Genomic DNA, 21814 nt, shown 5'->3' on the forward strand with positions numbered 1-21814 from the left:
CACTTAGCATCACACTCTCCATTTCCATCCACATTGCTACAAAGGGCCATATTTCATTCTTTCTCATTGCCATTGAACCACAGACTTTTTAAGGTCACTTTATTTATCATGACCCTGATCATAAGGTCATAATGAAAACCATGGCCACACATGTGTTAAGCATACATCCTGGGAGGATGTAATTTTATTACTGCCCTCATTTCTTTCCAGTGAGAGTAGACATATTCTGCTGTGAATACATTTTGTACCCATGTGTAACCCTAATGTCTGTTTGCTCCAACTTCCCATGCATGCCCCCAGATTGTCCTATTCGTTCACTCAAGCAAGAAAAATATTCCCACCCTGCAAAAACTCAGACCTAACAGTGCCTTCTTTTCCATGTTAGGGCTCTCTGGCACACCTGAGTTTCATCAGGTCGTTTTTCTGAAAAAGAAAACGAAGTAAAAGGTGGCTTCCAGCTTTGTTATATCCCCTTTGATTGAGCCATCTGTGAAGGTCCATGTGGAGATGTGAACCCTGCTTACACGTATGAGTCCACCTAGGGAAGAATGAGCTTTATTTTTACTACATAACCTCCCTGATTTGAATAATAGACGACTAAGTAGGTCCCAAGGGAAAATCTGTTTATAGGTGTCTACAGTAGGCCGACTGCAGCCCCCACCCTCACCCGCCCCTGCAGGACCTGTCACAGGGCTAAAGGGACTTTGCAGCTGTCATTAAGGCTACAGATTGAAGATAAGGGGATCATCCTGGATGTCCCCCATATAATCACAGGCGCCTTAAAGGCAGAGAGGAAGAAAGACGCCGCACGGAAGTTGGACAGATTGGAAACAGGAGGGGGATGTGACCCGCCCCTGCTTGGGGCACCTGGGTCACCAGAGCGGGACTGTGGGCAGGGTGTGGGCGAAAAGAGCCCACACGCAGTCAGCTAGGAAAGGAAGCCTGGGGGCGATAATCCAGAGCCCGCAGGGAGGAAAGCAAGGTTGCGGACACCTTGATGTGAGCCCCTGAGCCTCCACAGAGGACCCGGTTGAGCCTCGACCTCCACTGGCAGAACCGCAAAAGAATAACTAGGCTTTGTTTTAAGCTGCCATTTTTGGGAGGTAATTTGATACGGCAGCAATAGGAAACCAATATGAAATATTTTTATTTTTATTTATTTTTATAAAGTCTATTTTCAAAGTAGCTGGGAAGGTTTGGGTAACAGAGAGGGTCTTGGAATTTACCGCAGAAAAAAAGCAGCCCCCTTGCAGCTAGTGAGCCTGGGGATCTGGGCGTTTCCATCCTTCTAACACCAGCCACATCTCGCCGTCACTCCCTCCCAGGAGCAGAAACGCGTTTCCAGTGCAGACCGCGCTGGTCCTAGAGAAGGTGGATGGCACCCCGGTACTATTTATATGGATTATATGCAAATGAGGGATTGGGCAAACGCAACATGTGATTGGATCAAAGAACATTTTTAAATAGCCAGAGGCAGTGCGGCTATCTGATTGGATAAAATTGCTGGGGATGTCAGCCAGTCAGAACACAGATATCCCCAGAAGCCTTCCGAATACCGCTCCGGCCAGGCATTCCCAGGATGGGTTACTGGCATGAGTTGGAGACTTTCCCACCTGGGGAAATCTGTAAACATAACCCGTGATGTTGATGGTAAATTCATGATTCCTCATTGTCCTAAAACACGTAGCTCTCAAAGCCCAGCAAGACGTATAGGTGAAATCTATCATTCCTCGAGTATCAAAGAAGTCAGGGACTATATTCTGGAATATTAGAAAATGTAGAGAAAGAGGGTTTGGGAGTGTTTTTGTGGGTTTTGTTTGTTTGAGCTTTTAATGCCTGGAAATCCTAGAGCAGTACAGAGTGTGGTCCTGAACCAGCATTGGGTCATTTGAGAACTTGTTAGGAATGCAAACTGGGGTTCAGCCCAGACCCACTGAGTCACAAAGGGGATGAGGCCCAGTCATCTGCTTTGGAAACCTTTTCAGGTGTTCAGATGGATGTGAACCTTTGAGAGCCAGTTCCCCCACAGAAACAACTAAAACACAATTGAAAGGGCTCACTGGGAGATTCAGCGACACACAAAATTATCTTTCCTGTCTCCAAATGAGTCAGTAAAAAATCGAATGGGGAAAACTTTGCTCATTGTGGTAAATAAACAAGGGTAATCTTGGAAAAAGTAGAATTTATTTTCATGAAAGAGTAAACCTCATTGAGAGGTGTGTAGAGGTTTAAATAAAACAGGGAGATTCCACTTCCTTGGCTACTAAATTTGAAAAAAAAAGATCTATTTTCCCTTAAATTGATCTATAAATTCAGGATTTTATTTGTTATTTGAAAAAAAAATTGTAAAGATCTTGTACAAGGAAATAGAAAACAGGCAGCAAAAAACCCTTAAAAGTATAAGAATTTTCTTTCTTCCTTTTAAAAATGTTTTAATATTTATTTATTGTTGAGAGACACATAGAGTGTGAGTGGGGAGGGGCATAGACAGAGGGAGACACAAAATCTAAAGCAGGCTCCAGGCTGTCAGCACAGAGCCTGATGGACGCGGGGCTAGGACTCACAAACTCCAAGATCATGACCTTAGCCAGAGTCATACACTTACCCAACTGAGCCACCAGGGGCCCTCAGAAATTCTACCTTAAAATATTAGGTACAACACTGAAACAACAACAATGACAAATTTGAATTTCTTGGAGGAATCATAGAATCGTTCAGTATTGGAGAGAACGTAAGTCACCTCAGTTAGGTCTGAAGAGAAAAGAGATGCATATAAGAGATGCATCTCATATGCATCTCTAATCTTTTATCATTTTTTGAAATTAATAATCGGTGAGTTAGGATCAGTGGAGGTCCAGCATCATGTTGCTGGTGAATTACTTTAGTGTGGCTGCCATTAGGTCTGGAAACAAATCAGAGAAGCCCACTGTTGCCATTAGTATTTACCTTTATCCTGGAATGTCCACTGTCACTCAGTATTTGGCAAAGAAGAAACTTTTAAAAGGTACCGGATATGCAGAAATGACAGAGTGCAGTTACACAAATACAAAACAAAAAACAAAAAAACAAAAACATAAACCCTGTGCCCATTCAGTAATCGATTACAAACAAGGAACAGGGAATGTAATAAGGACATCCATCCAGTAGAGCACAATAAATATATACATAAATATTAATATATTGTTGAAAAATTTTACAGCTACAAATATCCTTGATGAAGTGTTTGCACATTGGGATGAAGAAAAGTGTGCAAGTTTGTAGATGAAATTCTACATTCTAATTCTACATTCTTCTGATTCTAAGAAGCAGAAAATGGGGCACCTGGCTGGGTGGGTTGGTGGAGTGTGCAACTCTTGATCTCCGGGCTGTGGGTTCAAGTCCCACATTGGATGTAGAAATTACATAAAAATAAAATCTTGGAGTGCCTGGGTGTCTCAGTCAGGTGAATGTCTGGCTCTTGACTTTGGCTCAGATCATTATCCCAGGGTTGTGGGATCAAGCCCCACATTGGGCTCCATGCTCAGCATGGAGCCTGCTTCTGATTTTCTCTCTCCTTCTGCCCTTCACCCCTGCTCTCTCTCTCTAAATTAAAGAGGTAAAAATAGAATAAAATGTTTTAAAATATTCCCAGCTTCACCAAACTGCCAGAGGGGTTCATGAGGCCAAAAAAAGGAAAACAAAATTAAATTCTTGCTATCTCTTCACACTAAACAGAAAAAGAAAACCTCCTGAAGAGGCCAAAGTTACAAAGCACGATTAGGAAATGTATTTAACCACATGGCAGAATTCTTTCTTACTGTGGAGTCCATGGGGAATCACTGCAGTGGAGACAACCCCACACCGAGCTTCTTATGAAATGGGCTAAACGGGAAGAAGACCCTGTCCTGAGGACCCCATTAGGGCTGGAGAAGAACCAGGCGCATTGCATGGTTTCGGAGCACTTTGGTGCCATCTGCATCCTTTGAATGCTGCGAGGTGGCTGATGGTGTGAGTGACTGGGGCGAGCCCCATGCCCCTGGTACTGTGTGGGGTTCTGGGCGACTCAAACTGAATGCTGTCTGTGCTTCAGGCCCAAAGAATGGGAAGGCAGGACCTGGACATGGTCAATGGGAGTTTCCTATAAAGGGGGCCAGAGAAATGGGGTACTAGCTGGGGTATCAGCAGGGTCCCCCCAACAACTGGGAACCCTAGCGTCCGCTGTAGCTGTCAGCTCTGGAGGGGCTTTCGCACACTGTTTACAGGACCACCTGCCCCTGCAAGAACCCCACTCTGCCTTTAGACTGAGCTCCTGAAAGTCCAGATGGTTCCCAGCTTGCTGTCACGTGAGCAAGGGAGAATAGGGAGTTTTTATGCTGGAGAACGGCATCGTGTGTGTGTGTGTGTGTGTGTGTGTGTGTGTGTGTGTGTGTGTGTGAAAGAGAGAGAGAGAGATGACGCACACGGTCAACCCCCTGTGACCTAAAATCCCCAAGGATCTACAGCAAAGCACTACACACAACCTCATATTTCCTTAGTAGTGTGTGCAAATTCCATGAGTGATGAGAGCAAGGGAAGAACATTCCAGGTTAGGGATGGTTCCCCTCCAGCACCGGATGGTAGTCGGTGCTTGGTTGCCAAGCGCAATGGTCAAGAATGAATTCTTGAGACGTTTTATGGTGCAAAAAGATGCTGTTATCATAGCACAGGGACCAGACACATTGGGCAGAAAGAGTTGCCCTGGGATTGTGAGGAGTTACTGATAATATATGTTTAAGTTTGTGGAGGGAGGCTGAGTAGAGATAATGCAAGTTTCTAAGGAATTGCTGTACGCTAAGACTGACGTTTCCCGGACCTTGGAGGTCTGGCTGTTGTCAGGATAAGTTTGGTTTTAGTCTCTACTAAAACATCAGCATGAAGGCAGCCATGAGTTACTTGAGGAAGGTCATGCTCCGCATGCCTCAGGGATTAATGAGTGGCCTGCAAGTTGTAGGGACACTTAACGTTAGCTACATCTCTCTTCCGTTTGTTCTCCCCATCAAAGTGATCAGCACCAAATGCATGCACAGACCTGATCTATAACAAAGTGTATTTGTCCTGGACAAGCCAGTATTTGGGAGGAAATGCTTGCATCTGAAGCGCTCTTCAGAGAGACCAAATCTCTCAGGAAGTTTTTTTAGGGGATGTGTTTCCCTGGGCCTCAGTGCCTCTGAGGGAGTAGGAACCACATGGAAGTCAGTTGCTGAGATCATGAAAACTTGTCAACTGAACCAACTGCAAAGAGGTTTTTGTTTTGTTTTGTTTTTTTTAAATTTGTTTAATGTTTATTTTTGAGAGAGAGAGAGAGAGAGAGACAGAGCATTGAGAGGGGGAGGGACAAAGAAGGAGACACAGAATTCGAAGCAGGCTCCTGGCTCCTGGCTCCAAGCTGTCAGCCCCACGTGGGGCCCAAACCCAGGAACCGTGAGATCATGCCCTGAGCTGAAGTTGGACGCTTAATCAACTGAGCCACCCAGGTGCCCCTAAAAAAGAGGTTTAACATGTGATAAACGAAACTCTCAACTTTTCTTTTTTTTTTATTCTTTAATGTTTATTTATTTTTGAGAGAGGGAGAGAGAGCACGGGCAGGCGATGGGCAGAGAGAGAGGGAGATAGAGTCCCAAGCAGGCTTTGCGCTGTCAGAGCAGAGCCCGACACAGAACATGACCCCATGAACCATGAGATCATGACCTGAGCCAAAATCAAGAGTCAGACACTTAACTGACTGAGCCACCCAGGCACCCCAATTCTTGACTTTTCTGGTTTGTGGGATCTGCCTTCAGGCTCCCAGGGAAGTTATACTTTAGCCTTTACCAAGGTCAAAAAGACTTGGCAAGGGGTGCCTGGGTGCCTCAGTTGGTTGTGTCTGGCCCTTGATTTCCGCTCACATCATGATCTCACGGTTCATGAGTTCGAGCCCCGTGTCAGGCTCTGTGTTGACAGCATGGAGCCTGCTTGGGATTCTCTCTTCTTCTCTCTCTGCCTCTCCCTTGCTCTCTCTCTCTCTCTCTTTCAAAAATAAATAAATAAGCATTAAAAAAAACTCAGCAGAACCTCAAAGCATGGGCTCTATTTCTGTATATCTGCTCCATTAAATATATATATATATATATATATATATATATATATATATATATATAACGAAAAAGGAGCATTCCAAACATAAAGAAAAACAAAAACCTTCCCTGGTTCCCATAAGATTAAAGGCATACAGCCTTGCACATACTACAAACATAAGATAAAGTCTATAACCTTCTGGAATGTTCTCCATCGTGATGACCTGTAACTCTTTATGTAAAAAATAAAGAATAATAATGATGATGATGATACTAATGTAACCCTGCACCAAATGTTCCTTCCTTGGAACACGCTTTTCTTTGTGAGGATGGTGTATCCAGGCAGCTCATATAAAACTCTCCACTCTTCAAAATTTAAATAGGTGGGGGAAAATTTTTTTTAAAGGTTTGCTCAATTTGCGTTGACACATGTAATGCAGATTATGGTTTCAAATCCCACTGCAGGTGGGGAGGGTGCACAATAGGCAGCCCCCAATTCCATGTTTTGTGTGTGTATTTGTTCAGACACATGGAACCAGGTAACATTCTGCCTCATGTCCGGGGAATGGACTCAAGTCCCCTGGGAATCTAGAAACATAAATCTAAAAACAGAACTGAGGCGACAGGGTGACTCAGTTGGTTGGGTGTCCGACTCTTGATTTTGACTCTAGTCATGATCGTGCGGTTTGTGGGTTCAAGCCCCATGTTGGCCTCTGTGCTGATAGCTCAGAGCCTGGAGCCTGCTTCAGATTCTGTGTCTGCCTCTCCCCCACTCACACTCATTCTCTCTCTCAAAAATAAATAAACATTAAAAAAAAAAGTAAAAATAAAACTAAAGCTCTTGTGGTCAGAAGAGAAGGCCTTAGACATGCACCCAAACAGTCTCAAAGTGCCGCCTGGGTTTCCATCCTCAGCCACATAGACCGAGTTGATCCCCAAAGGGCTCCTTCCTGGGTGCTCCTGTGCAAGTCACAGCTGGTGCCAGAAATCCAGCATCCACCCACCATTGTCCCCTTTAGCCCTTGGGACACCCAGAGCTCTGGACTCTGTCTGCCCTGAAATAGGGACAGCTCTGGGAGATTAACCAACAAGTCCCTGTCAGACTGCGTCAGATCCACACCATACACACCAGGAGACCTTAGGTGTGTCCCTTAGTCCCTCTTCCTGGTGCTCAGCCAACCCAACCTGACTCAGGGATGGCAGTGGGGATTCTATGTGACAATCATTACCAAATAAAAAAACACGCAGATTTAGTAAGGAGAGATTTTATCTGAAAAGATTATTACAAGGCAGGGGAAAGGACTATTAGGACAGGAAAAATTCTTTTTTCTTTTTTTTCAACTTTATTTATTTTGAGAGAGAGAGAGAGATGCATGGGAGGAGCAGAGAGTGAGGGAGAGAGAGAGGAAAATTCTTGCCTCTACTCATCTTAGGACTTGGCAGGGACTCTGTAACCAAAGACAGATTAAAGGAAAGCTTTTAGGTTTTATTGTGACACAGGACCCTTCAAAAGGGAATGAAGACTTACAGAAGGGGCAAAGCCTAAATGCTTTTACACTGGGTTGAACAAAGGCAACTGTGGGAAAGTAACTTAAATGCAAGGGATGGGGGCGCCTGAGTGGCTCCGGTGGTTGAGTATCCCACTCTTGATTTCGGCTCAGGTGGTGCTCTCAGTTTGTGGGTTCGAGCCCCGAGTGGGGCTGTGCCGTGATTGTGTGGAGCCTACTTGGGATCCTCTCTCTCCCTCTGACCTTCCCCCTGCTCATGCTCTCCCTCTCAAACTGTAAAACAAAGAAAAAAAAAAAAAAAAGACGTGAGCACAACGAAGGAAGATCAGAATTACGTCAGTAAGGCCTGTGAGTGCGGGGTCCGGTGGGTGATGATACAAACGCTTCTTTCCTCCAGGTACAGGTCAGTCTTCACACACAGGAGAATTACCTCCTGTTTTCAGGAAAGAAAACAGAGGCATCCGAGCTCTCCTCTTACGTCTGCCGTTTTTCAAGTGCCTTTAGCTCAGAATAATCCTTGCAGGGAAGTTGCATTTGAGGATGGCACATCGGGGTGCCCAAGTGTCACTGGGGTGGGGCAATGGGGGATCTCCTTCCATAGGATGAAAGGAACACGACAGGGCAGCTGACAGGACAGTGGGTCAGGGAAGGTTTGCCCTGGGCCGACGGGTTCCCAGGAGGGGCCAGGGATCAGGACACGGAGCAGCACGGACGCTTCACCACATCCGGGCAAATGGGCACCTTGTTTGGATCCGCCTATGGAGACAGGCAGTTCAGCCAACTGTCCCTGGGGGAAGGGAAGGACGGGGATGTGGACAAGTTGTGCCCCATGGTGTCACGGGTCAGCAAAGGGGCACCCCTGATTCGCGTCAGAGTCAGGCAGACACGAGGGGTGGGGGACCCCTTTAACTGCTGGCAGGGAAAACTATGTGGTCACCCCGGAAAAGCTGAACTCAGAATGCAGGCTTCTAGAAGGGTCTTCGGGCCCTGGAGCGTTCGGGAGCCAAGAGGAGTGTTGAGGGGGAAAGGAGGGAGCTGTGTGGGAGAGGCAAAGCCCACAACGACGCCCTTGGCGAGATGACCTGACCTTGACCCTTACCCTGACCCTAGCCCCTGGCCTGCAAGCGCAAGAACAAACTCTCCGTGGAACCAGGAGATCCCCTTGCTACTAACAGTCTTGCCGCAGAGGTGCGGAGATAAAGGGGCAGGCGGCCGAGTGGAGCGTCCCGCGGGCCAATCAGAGCACAGCTTACCATCACGCCACCAGCGGTCGGCCAATGGGAAGGCCGAGGCCTCTATAAAAGCTGACACTGGCTTGGTTTTCGTTTTTGACGATTTCCATAGGGACAAGTGGCTTCGGTTTTTTCTGTAACACTGCAAGCCATGGCTCGCAGGAAGCAGACAGCGCGCAAGTCCACGGGCGGCAAGGCCCCGCACAAGCACCTGGCCACCAAAGTGGCGCGCAAGAGCTCGCCGTCTACCGGCGGCATCAAGAAGCCGCACCGCCACCAGCCTGGCACAGTTTCCGCCACTACCAGAAGTCCACCGAGCGGCTGATCCGCAAGCTGCCGTTCCAGCGGGAGGTGTGCGAGATCGCGCAGGACTTTAAGACCGATCTGCGCTTCCAGAGCTCGGCCGTCATGGCGTTGCAGGAGGCGTGCGAGGCCTACATGGTGGGGTTCTTCGAGGACACCAACCTGTGCGCCATCCACGCCAAGTGCGTTACCATCATGCCCAAGGACCTACAGTTGGCGCGCCGCATTCGCGGGGAGCGCGCTTAAGCGCCACGCGCATGTGTGGGCCGCCAAGCCCTGAGTCGTCGCTCTCCCCCTAAAGGCTCTTTTCAGAGCCACCACCAGTCCACAAAGGGTGCGGTACCAATCGGGTTCTTTCTGGCTGGTTCCAGCTTCCTTAGCTTCCAGTTAGCTGGTTGTGTTCCCTAGGGTTCACGCGGGGGTTTAACCAAATGAAAACCCTAACAACTGGGGTGATTACCCATAAGTCCAAGAGTGGAGTGGAGAGGAGCCCACCAGAGTAGGGCTACCTAGAGAATGCGGTTGGAGGGCTTTTTCCCACTGCATCTTTGCCAGCATCTTTGGTTTTATTTTAATGTTTTTTATTTAAAAATTTTTTAACGTTTATTATTGAGACAGCATGAGCTGGGGAGGAGCTTCAAGTCTTTAAGCTGTCAGCACAGAGCCTGATGAGGGGCTCAAACTCACCCGCGAGATCATGACCTGAGAGGAAGTCAGTTGCTTAACCTAATGGGCCACCCAGGTTCCCCTAATGTTTACTTTTGACCCAGAGTGTGAGTGGGGGAGGGGGAGGGTAGCAAAAAGGGGGGGGGGGGGCAGAAGATCCAAAGCAGGTTCTGTGCTGACAGCAGAGAGCCCGGTGTGGGGCTGAAACTCCCCAACCGAGAGATCATGACCTGACCTGAAGTTGGCTGCCCAACCGACTGAGCCATCCAGGCACCGCACAAGCATGTTCATAATTAAAATTTTAGGTTGATAGAACTCTAGGGGCTCCTGGGTGGGTCAGGCAGTTAAATGTCCAACTGGGCTGAGGTCATGATCTCACAGTTGGTGAGTTCGAGCCCCGCATCGAGTTCTGTGCTGACAGCTCAGAGCCTGGAGACTGCTTCAGATTCTGTGTCTCTGTCTATCCCGTGCCTACTCATGTACCGTCTCTTTCAAAACCAAACTTTAAAATAAAATTTGTTTTTAAAGCTGGTAAAACCCAGTCGCTGGCCAGTGCTGGTCACCTGCAGACGGCCAGCCTACACTTCCCAGGTCCTCCTAGCTGAGTGAAGGCTCAGACGGAGAAATGCTTGGTGTGAACGTGTTTGCATGACAGCCCAATGCTGTCTGTGTGCAAGGGTGAATTTTCAACCTCAGACCCAGTTTGTTATCCGTTAGACTTCATTCAAAAGCTTCAATGAAAGTAGCACATGCAGAAGTGTGTTTTGAATGTTGAGAAGAATCCTGAAGTTTTAGGATGTACACAAGCTTACAGTGTTCAGGGAAGCCCATGTTCTGGCTTGAAAATCAGTGCTAACCTTTAATGCTAGGCTCCTTCTAAGTAGATCCAAGTCTGGCCACTGTGTCTTTACTGTGCTCACAAGTACCTTTTCTTGGCAAGGGTTTTTCCAATGCGGGAGAGCTAACCCTCCATGCCCTTCCCCACATTACCATATGACCTGGGGCTGGGCAACTAGCTACATCTGGGGAAACCCAGATGATGGGAAACCATGCAGATGATGTGTCCTTGGCAGGATAGGCTACAGATCATGATGGAAGACCATGGGGTGGGGGAGCGGGGCAGGTCCACGTCATTCTGTTCTGTTCCAGAACAGACTCTGACAGAGCATGTTCTGCCCGAGGACCAGAGGTGAGGAGCAAAGAAAAACAAAGAAGTGATGATAAAGGAAGAAGGTAACTGACATCCCTCACAGTCATATAAATGGATAGTGAAGGAAGCCTTTCCCACACACTTATCTGAACCTGTGGTTGTGTCCCTGCAGCAGGGGTGGGGGGGGTGGGGGGGTGGGAGGGGTGGGGGGGTGCGAGTTGGGGAGAATGGCGGCAGTTCCTCATTGAGCAAACCCTCTGCACAAAACCACCCTCGGGAGATCTGATCGGGGCAGAGCCACTGCCAAGGGAGACACAGCCTCCTTGCTGTCCAGAGAACGTTCTGGCACCCTCGCAGCATGGCAGGGCACGAGAGAGAGGACCACGGGAAAAGTGGGAAAGGGAGACAGCACAGGGGCAGGATGTGCCAGGAGTTGCCTCACTTGTGGTGTAGCTGGGATCCGTCAGCAAACACATATATATGCACATCGAGAGAGTGCTGTCATCTGAAGTGCACAATTGCATGAATATTTGTTTCAAAGTTTTTAATGTTGATTTATTTTTGAGAGAGAGTGAGACACAGAATCAAAGCAGACTCCAGGCTCCAAGCTGTCAGCACAGAGCCCCACGTGGGCCTCGAACTCACGAACTGTGAGACCATGACTTGGGCCAATGTCAGACGCTTAACTGACTGAGACACCCAGGTGCCTCATGAATATTATGTTTATTTACTTTTGAGAGACAGAGTATAAGCAGCGGAGGGGTAGAGAGAGGGAGACACAGAATCTGAAGCAGGCTCCAGGCTCCGAGCTGTCAGCACAGAGTCCGATGCAGGGCTTGAACTCAGGAACCGTGAGATCATGACCTGAGCCAAAGTCGGATGCTCAACTGACTGAGCCACCCAGGTGCCCCATTTTTTATAATGGTTTATACAGATTAAATATTTTATTTTTTAAATGTTTATTGAGAGAGAAAGAAAAAAAAACACAATTGGGGGAGGGGCAGAGAGAGAGGACAGAGGATCTGAAGCAGGCTCTGTGCTGACAGCAGAGATCCTGATGCGGGGCTCAAACTCACAAACCATGAGATCATGACCTAAGCCAAAGTCAGATGCTTAACAGACTGAGCCACCCACGCACCCCTCAGGGACAGAAATTGTAAAACTAAATGAAGGAAGGTAGGCCTGGACAGGATCGCTGGCTGAGGGTCAGAGTGGGACTACCCAGACAGACACCTGTGAGACAAGAACACACACACGTGCTTGAATTGATGAGAAAAAGCTAGGCTCTGATAAATCGAGATGGTTCATGGTGGGGAGGGGGCAGGACGGGGCACATGGTGGTTCAGACATATCCCGTGGGCCAGCGATGTTCCTTTTCTCATTCATCATACCTCATGCTTACTGTATTCCGGTGTGTGCATTTACTGCTTAGTAAAATGAATCTTTCTCCTTGTGCTCCTTACGGGCTGTGAATATATGCCCTAATTTGGGGGGGGGGGAGCAGGAGGGATCCTCAGTGCCTGAAATATTGCCAGCACACACACACACACAAAAAGTGCCACACTGAAAGAAGAGGATGGGCCACGTGGATTCCAGCAATCCGTGGAGGACACAAGAGTGCTGGTTCAGGAGCCCCGTGACAGGCCGTCATGGAAAGGAGGGCACAGCAGGTGCATTCAAGGACAGCCCTGTGGGGCTGGCACTCCAGAAGGACATGGGACATAAATAGCTGGGGTTGCACTGGGCCTGGGGCAGAGTGGGGAGCAGGCTGGGCTTCCCGACTAGGGAGTCAGGAGGAATCAGGGGCCCCCCACCCCTGACTCTTCTTAAAGGACAATGTTGGGGAATGACATCAAAAGACACAACCACCGTGGCACCTGATTAAGCATCTGACTCTTGATTTTGGCTCTGGTCATGATCTCACCGTTCGTGATTCCGAGCCCCATATCCGGCTCTACACTGGCGTCGTGGAGCCTGCTTGGGATTCTCTGTCTCCCTTTCTCTCTCTGCCCCTCATGCACGCACTCTCTCTCTCTCAAAAGAAATGAACATAAAAAAAAAAAACAACACATGACCACTGATTGACCCGAGAGCTGGTCCCAGGCATTCAGAGGCCCCTCACTTCCACCCCTTGTCTTAGGAATGTGGCTCCCACTTGCCTTTTCCACTCTCAGAGGCTGCTCCAAGATAGAGCCTTGAGATGCTGATGTGGTGTTGAAACAGCTATGTGATATACGTGGCTGAGTCCAGTTAAGGCCCCTTTACAAGTGTTTCAGATCTGGTGGGCCTGTGTGGGTATCTATTTGTCTTGCTGGCCCCCAAGACAAGCCTTGGGTGTAAGTTCCCTTTGCTTACCACAGCTGCCTCCTGCCATCCTCTCTCTTGGATGTCCCCCTGCCTTCCGAGTCCAGGGACCCATTCCAGATTGCACCCGGGGAGCTCCCCGGGGGGTTACAAACCAGCAGATGGCTCCTGGTCATCTGCCAGCCCCACTGCCTGAGATCTCCAGCCATCCCACTGAGCCTGTCCTGAGGTTTTTGAAGGACATAATACCTTCATTTGAGTCCCTGACTCAGGTGTGCATATCCACCCTGAGCTGGGCCACACGCCCTGGGCATAAGAATGTCTGTTCCCAGACCAGAGGGTTCCCAGAAAATCACATCAGAAAGTCCCACTAAGGGGATGCCCAAGTGTGTCCACTCCCTGTTATGGGGTGAATTGCGTGCACCCCCAAACCCTGCAAAATTCCTGTGCTGCAGTCCAACTCCCAGGACCTCAGAATGAGACTGTGTTTGGAAATGGGGCCTTTAAAGTGGTGTTAAGATAAAATGAGGTCACTATGGTAGGTCCTAATCCCCTAGGACCAGTGTCCTTATAACAGGATAGGACACAGACACGCACAGACGGGCAACCGTATGAGGACATGGGAAGAGGATGGCTGTGATGCTGTGATTGATAATGAGACATATTTGGTCTCCCTCTGCATGCCTGGCATAGAGCTCCCAAAACCTTTGGAATTTTCTGTAATGAGAGTGATGGATGTCATGATGTCCATAACAGTCCCCTGTATCTGTGTTGTTGCAGTGACTTTGGAAAGCCCCCAGGGATGGTGGCTAGTGACTGGGGGACCCAACCTATGGGACCAAAGGGTTAGAGGCTTCAGTGCCGCCTCCTGACCTCTGGGGAGGGGAGAAGGAATCAATCACCAATGGGCAATGGGTTAATCAATCACGCCTGTACAATGAAGCCCCCATGAAAACCTAGAAGGATAAGGTTCAGAGGGCTTTTGGGTTGGGGAACAAGAATGCATCCACATAGTGGGAGGGTCGTGCTCTCTCCACTCCATGGGGACAGCAGCTCCTGCTGGCGGGATCCATCCAGATCATGCTGCTGATTCATATGCTTTCATTTCTTCTGTAATAAGCCACGAATCTATCAAGTGAAACATTTCCCTGAGTTCTCTGAGCCCCTCCAGAACATCAAACCCAAGGAGGGCCCATGGGAAACTCTGATATGTCGCCTGTGGGTCAGAGCACAGGTGACATCTGGACTTGGGATTGGCGTCTGAAGTGGGGGTTGTCTTGTGGGGCTGAGCCTGTGGGGTCTGATGCTGACTCCATGTGGACAGGGCCAGAGCAGAGTCCACATAGATGGTGTCCTAACTGAGTTGTGCTGTAGGACCCCCCCGCCATCTGCTGTCGCAGACTTGCTGGGTGTAGGGAAAGAACCCCTCCCTCCCCCCTACATATATGTGGTGATTAGAAGTGTCAGAGGAGGGGTACCTGGGTGGCTCAGTCGGTTGAGCATCTGATTTCAGCTCAGGTCACGATCTCCTGGTTTGTGAGTTCAAGCCCCGTGTCGGGCTCTGTGCTGACAGCTCAGAGACTGGAGCCTGCTTCGGATTCTGTGTCTCCCTCTTTCTGCCCCTACCCTGCTCACACTCTGTCTTTGTCTCTATCTCTGTCTCTTTCTCTCTCAAAAATAAATAAAAGCTAAAAAAAAAATTTTTTTAAAGGAAGTACAAGAAACACACAGAAGTCCATTTTTTCATAGCAGGCTCATCTACACACCAGGGAGAGACACCTGGGGACGAACCAGCCCCGCCACCACCTGGGTCTCAGACTTCCTGCCTCCAGGCCTGGGAGACAATGTATGTGTGACAATACACATCCAGGCTGTGGTATTTGTTATGCAGCCCAAGCTGACTGATATGCTATCATCACAGTTAAAATCAGCACTCAAATTAGTTGTTTTTCTCCCTCCCACTAGACAGAGGTTTCTAGATTTGGGGGCAAGAGAGACTTGCCTTACTCTTGTTCTGGTGGGTGAAGCTGAGACTCTGGGGCTGTTGGTCATGCCATTTAGTGTCATGTGAAGCTGGCCCAGGAAGCTGGGACCTGGATTCTAGGCTTTGTCCACTGCCCTCCTGCTTCTCCCTGTTTGATGGACCCCACCAGGAACTCCCTCTGACGGTCCCCTGCCCCGTCCCCAAGAAGAAAGACAGGTGCTACCCGGGGGGCAGAGGGTACACAGTGGACAGAAGGGCACATACAGAAGATGGTCACCCAGGAAAGGATAACATCAGACCCCAAAACAGGAAAGCCCCCGTGGTCTCAGCTGCCTGGATTGGGATATGGGAAGGAGCTGAGACATGGTCCTGGGGAGGCTGTCACCACCTGCTAAGGCAGCAGAGGCCCAAACAGACACTGCCAGCCATCACTACAGAGCCCTGGGCCTTGGGTCCCAATGTTTCAGATTCATCGGGGGTCTCATTAAGCCAGAGGAGCAACCTTCCCGCATTTTCTGGAGTCACTGGCTTTGAGAGCTGGTGACCCCCGTCACGTGGTAGAGGCTGTGAACTGGCCTCCTGCCTGAGGATGTGTTGCCGTATGATCACCGAGAGGCTGAGGGAAATGGGGCTATGCTACCCCAAAATACACCACCTTGGCATCCTGATGATTTTAGCTGAAGGCAATTGAGAAACAGCAAACACAGGAGGAGCTCTCTGCCCTCCCACCTATTCCCTTAAAAGCAAAGCAAAAATCCCCATTTGGTCAGGAAATTTCCATTGGCAAAGGTGCCCCCTCTCCTGTACCAGAAAGAGGAAAGGGTGAGCTCCTATCACCAGAGATGGGACAGAGATGAGTCTGTGTAAACAACGCTTACCTATCATTGGTTCCTCCCTCAAGTTTCCCAGACACCCTCCTACAATTCACCTCCAGAAGCCCCAATCCCCTTTCCTTTGTCTAGTTACTTCTCCACAATCTGTCACCCATAAGCCAATTTGTGTTTTTGCTTCCTTTCTGTGAGGGCCCATACACATAACATTACAAACATAAGATAAAATCTGTATGCCTTCTTTTCTATTATTCTGGCTGTTGTCACCTTAATTCACAGACCCCAGGTACAGAAGATAAGAGGGTAGGAGAAAAGATCTTCCTCCTCCCCTACAAGGTCCCTGGTGCCCATATAGTGAGTGTGAGAAACAACCCTTGCTGTGGTGAGCCTCCAGGATGCAGAACTGTGTGCCTCTGCCACAGAATCCTCACAGATACAGCTGGTTCTGTGGTAACTACAGATAAAAACAATCACGTTAGCAAGAAATTTGGAAACCAGGGTCTGCAAGAAATGGTGACAGCAATGCAGGTAGGGGGCTACAATCTGGTAGGCAGGGGACAGGGGGAACGGGGTGGGGTAGGGTGAGCCACAAAATTGAGACCTGCAGATATTTGAGGGACTACACGAGGTAGAAGAAGACAAGGATGACTCTGTGCGGTTTCCAAAGGAAAAGCCAGAACCCCACATTGAAGCTGCAGGGTTGCCGGCACTTGACCTAAGGCCGCTCCCCCCCAGATTCCTGGTACAGGACAGAAAAGCATGTCGCTCTCCAGGAGCCAGATGCCCATTGTGAGGGTTCCTGCAGGAAGGGTCCTGCTGTGTCAGGAGGGGGAGGGGAGGGGGAATGGCCCTCCAGCTTCCCCATCTACATCCCACATCACAGCTCTGAGGGCGTTCAGCTCATGCTTCAGTGCTGACCAAACCAGCCAGGCCCCCTTGAGTTCTCTTCTCCATGAGTCACCTGTGGGACCTCACCCGTGGACTTCTGTGCCCAGAGCCCAGCTATAGCAAGAATCCTGCTGAGTCTGCCTGGTGATAGATCTCACCCTGCCCCGACGCTTGATGTCTGAGTAAGTTCCTCACCCCCCATCTTTTTTTTTTTTAGGTTTTAAAATTTATTTTGAGAGGGAAAGAAAGCACAAGTGGGGGAGAAGCAGAGAGAGAGGAAGAGAATCCTGAGCAGGCTCTGGGCTGTCAGCACAGAGCCTGATGAGAGGATCAAACCCACGAACCACGAGATTGTGACCTGAGCTGAAGTCAGATGCTTAACTGAGCCACCCAGGCACCCCCCTCACCCCCCACTTCTGACATTTTTGTATATCCTTGACCGGCCTGAGTAAGAATATTGAAAACCCAATGCCACCAACTAAAGGTTTGTGTCTCTCCAAAATTCATATGTTGAAACGTAACTGCCAGTGTTGTGGGTTTTGGAAGCAGGGTCTTTGGGAGCTGATGAGGTCCTGAGGGTGGAGCCCCACTGGTGACATTTGTGCCCTTATAAAAGAGACTCCAGACAGCAGCACCGTTGCCCCATCCACCAGTGAAGACACAACGAGAACACACTTCCCACAAACCAGGAATTAGGCTTTCACCAGATACTGAATCTAGCAGCACCTTGATCTCAGACTTTCCAGCCTCCAAAATTATGCAAAATATGTTGTTTATAAGCCACCCTGTCTATAGTAGCCTGTTAGGGCTGAGCCCCTCTCTCACTCACTGGTAGAAATCTCCAGCTGTCTCTGCTGCATTCAGAGTTCAGCTCAGTTGAAGTGAAAAGAGCATCTTTCCATTCTTGCTGAATAAAATGCCTTTACCACCTTTACCTAGTAACCAGCTCTGTGTATCTCAGATCAAACATGTCAGGGAATCAAAATATGTCACCCCTGAACATTCCACTTTGGCATAAGGGTTATTTTGAGCACAGGATGGGCTTACTGCTCTTTTTCTATCTGCCTAAAAGCAGGGCATAAATCCCCCTTGTGAAGGAAACGGAGAATGACCTTATTACCAGAGATGGAGGCAGCACGGAGATGAATCTGCATAAGAAAAACCTTACTATAACCCTTTTTAGTTGGTTTCCCCCACATATATTTACCTTCTCATGATTTAACATCCAAAGAAGCCCAAACTCCCTTTTGTCAGTTCTGCACAATATATCACCCTTTGTTAAAATCGCATACAGACCCCCAAGTCTGTTGCTCTGGGTTTTTCAATTCTTTTCTATGAAGCCCCGTGCACATAAAAAAATAACATTAAATCATATTCATAGGCTTTTCTTCTGTTATTCTGTCTTTGTCAGTTTAATTTGCAGACCTCGGGCTAAGAATCTAAGAGGGTAGAAAGATTTCCTTTCCCTACACCTCAGAAGCCCTAAAGACTAAACACTACAAATGCACAAAAATCATCATTTGAAACTTTATATTTCCTTTCATACTTTAATTTTGTGTTTCTGTTCCTCTGACTAAAAGTGGCAAATGTGGATAGAAACCAAACATCAAAATCTTTAGGTAAATCAGATCATGCTCTAAACCAACCTGGTTCACAACAGTGGCAGTATGTTAATGCTGGGGAAATATAATGAAATTTGCTCCCAACCCAGTGAAACAAAGAGAAAAACAAACAAAGAAAGAAAACAATTTTGTTGTCGAATGAACATTCAACCAGACCACCCACCACGTGTTCCCAGTCCCTTCTTCAGACATTGAAAGGATGCATTTCAAAAGCACCAGGAGAAAGGAAGTCTCTTATTTTCAACAGAGAGAACCAAGCCTCTTGTTTTTTATTGTATTTTTTCTGACAGTGAGAGGCTTTCTGACAGCTTTAAAAATAGTGGTGCAGGGGCGCCTGGGTGGCTCAGTCGGTTAAGCATCCGACTTTGGCTTAGGTCATGATCGCATGGTTCATGAGTTTGAGACCCGCGTCAAGCTCTGTGCTGACAGCTCAGAGCCTGGAGCCCACTTTGGATTCTGTGTCTCCCTCTCTCCCTGCCCCTTCCCTGCTCGTGCTCTATCTCTGTCTCCCCAAAATAAATAAATGTTAAAAAAAATAGTGGTGCCAGATCCCTCCACAGAGATTCCGAGCTGCCCCTGCACAGAGTTGTGTAAAGCTCCCCGGGGGAGGGGCCCCTGGGTAGCTCAGTCGGTTAAGTATCTGATTTCGACTCAGGTCATGAACTCACAGTTCCTGAGTTCGAGCCCCATCTCGGGCTCAGTGCTGACAGCTCAGAGTCTGGAGCCCGCTTCAGATCCTCTGCCTCCCTCTCTCTCTCTCTGCCCCTCCCCAATTAGTGCTCTCTCTCTCTCTCTCTCTCTCTCTCAAAAAAAATCAACATTAAAAAAATTTTTTTGAATTAAAGCTCCCTGAAGAAGACAGAGGGAGTCCCCACTGTGTAGCCCTCTTACAAAGCTCAGCTCTAAAGCAAACCTTCCTTGGCAAGGAGTTCCCAGGAATGACAGTCGATGGTGGTTATGTAAAAAACCCAGTTTTGGAGATGTGTGGGAAGTGTGGGGGCCACTCCGGACCCCAGAACTGCCACATTATTTTAAGACAAAATCACTTAAGATTCAACAGATGCAAAAGAAAGCTGCCTTGGGGCTTCTCTTGACTAAAAGCAGCAAGTTCTGGGAACGAGGTTGCTGGAAACCTCTCCATCCCCAAGGAGACGGAAAGACCACTGGCAGCTGTGGAGACAAAGCTTATCTCCTGTTCTTCCCCAAAACCCACTTGCCTTTCCTAAAGGAACCTGTTTTCCCCACAGAGGCTACCTGTCCCCCTCCCAAGGTGCGCATGAAACTCACACCCCTTCTAACCTTTTCTGGCTCCCCAAGGATACACAGTAAGGTAGTTTTTTGTCCTGTCATTCTGTCTGTCCTCCTCCAGGTATTGTCTGGAGCAGGCAAAAGATGAATCCAGTGCTGTCTGGGGTTTGCTTAAACAACACAACGTTTGGGGCGCCTGGGTGTTTCAGTCAGTTAAACGTCTGACTTGGGCTCAGGTCATGATTGCACAGCTAGTGGGTTTGAGCCCCGCATTGGGCTCTGGTGCTGACAGCTCAGAGCCTGGAGCCTGCTTCAGATTCTGTGTCTCCCTCTCTTTCTGACCCTCCCCTGCCTGTGCTCTGTCTTCCCGCAGACAAAACAACAGGCCAGATACATCAAACGCGGCAAAAGGCTTATCTGGGCACTTTATGCACGGGATTCGTTGCTCTCCTGTGGGTCTTCCTGACACCTTTTTACTCAAGGTTTGAACATTCCATGACTCTGTTCCCTGAAGGGAAAGACATCCTCCGCCCAGAACGCCCCAGCTGATGGAAAGGGCAGCAGAGGGGTCGTGGCTCTGGGAGGGGGGATTAGAGTCAGCATCAGGCTGTCCACCTGGAGCCTCTTGCACCGCCCAGGCCCAGGCGCACATAAAAAGGGTGAGCGCCCAGCCTGTTCTGGTCCTGTGCGTCTACAGCCACATGCCTGTTTTCCCCGCCCTCCTGCCCTGGCCCAGCCTCAATTTCCTCATCTGTCGGGTCCCCCAGACCCTAGGACTTGGGGGTGCTCAGCCACCAGCGAGCTCTAGGTCCGGGTTGGGGGCAGCTACCCGCCGAAGCAACCTCCGGGCGGGGGCCGGACCCCAAGGGGTCGACCGCTCCCAGTGCCCGTCCGATATGATCCTCCTTTCCTAACCGGGGATCTGGACGACGCCTCCTCCCCTGGACCCGGCTCTGAGCACTAGCGAAGTCACCACCGGAGAGGTGGGGCTGTTGTGAGAGGGTCGCCCGCCCTGCTGCCTCCTCCAGCGACCCCACTTCATCCCCACCCGCACCCAGCGATCCCTTCACCTCCCGCACCTCCCCCCCCCTCCACGCCGCGGGGAGCCCAGACTTGCTCCGTCTTCTGCTCTCATCTCTTCCCCATTGTGGATCCACCCCTTGCCCCTTCCCCACCTCCCCCCTGCCTGCAACCCTCTTTTCCCACACCTCTCAGAAAGATTACCCCCCACTGGCCTTTACCCCTGCAATCTCTATCATCCCTCTTCCCTCCTCCGGGCTGGGTTGCCAAAACCGCTTCCGTCCCACCCCTGACCCACTCTGCGCTGGCCCCCCGCCCCATCCCCAGGCTGCTGACAACCCGCCCCACAAAGCCTCCCGCCCCCATCCCCTGCCCCCACCTGATAACTAGCGCCCCCCCCCCACGCCGCCCTTGCCCCCGCCCCTGCTGACGCCACAAAGCCCAGCACCCCCGGGGCCCCCACGCCCTGTGACCACCGCCCCATGGTCTTCACTGCGCAAACGCAGGCTTTCCAGGGCGCTATTTGCGCGCGTGGCTGAGGACGACCGCCGCGGCCTGTGGCCCCCTCCCCGGTGGTGAGTACCGGTCCCTCCAGGGAGGGGGCAGGCGGCACGTCACCCCTTGTGCGCTGAGGCTCTGGTGGGGACTTCGTGCGCTGCCCCTGTAGCAGACACAGCTTCCAGGATGGTTACAGCCTGGGACCAGACAGGTGAACTGGTTTTGCCCCTTTACAGAAAAGCATTCTCGGACGGAGGGTGGCCTGTCCATCCTCACTGACCTGGGGCCCTTGGGCGTGTCGCCTCCATCCTGAGCCAGACCCCCAGCCCACCAGCTTGCCCCGCTGGCCCGCGTTTCTGTTGGGTGGGCAGCAGTGCCCCTTAGGGTGGAGAGAGCAGAGGGACACCCTGACCTCACAGTGTCTGCAGAGACAGCTCCAGATAAATTGAACCAGGGTCTGGGACGTGGGAGGCCTGAGGCATCCAGCCTT

At 49.7% G+C, this 21814-nt stretch overlaps 1 protein-coding gene across 1 annotated transcript; it reads left to right on the plus strand.

Annotated features, from left to right (window-relative positions):
• Positions 1-8877: 8877 nt before the first annotated feature.
• On the plus strand, positions 8878-9891 carry H3-4 (H3.4 histone, cluster member). The gene is given in 2 exon segments (XM_015083406.3): positions 8878-9101; positions 9104-9891. Coding segments are annotated over 2 exon segments (396 nt in total). The 5' UTR covers positions 8878-8962; the 3' UTR covers positions 9361-9891.
• The last annotated feature ends 11923 nt before the right edge of the window (positions 9892-21814 follow it).

The sequence above is a fragment of the Acinonyx jubatus genome, chromosome A1 (assembly GCF_027475565.1).
Source record: "Acinonyx jubatus isolate Ajub_Pintada_27869175 chromosome A1, VMU_Ajub_asm_v1.0, whole genome shotgun sequence".
NCBI lineage: Eukaryota > Metazoa > Chordata > Mammalia > Carnivora > Felidae > Acinonyx > Acinonyx jubatus.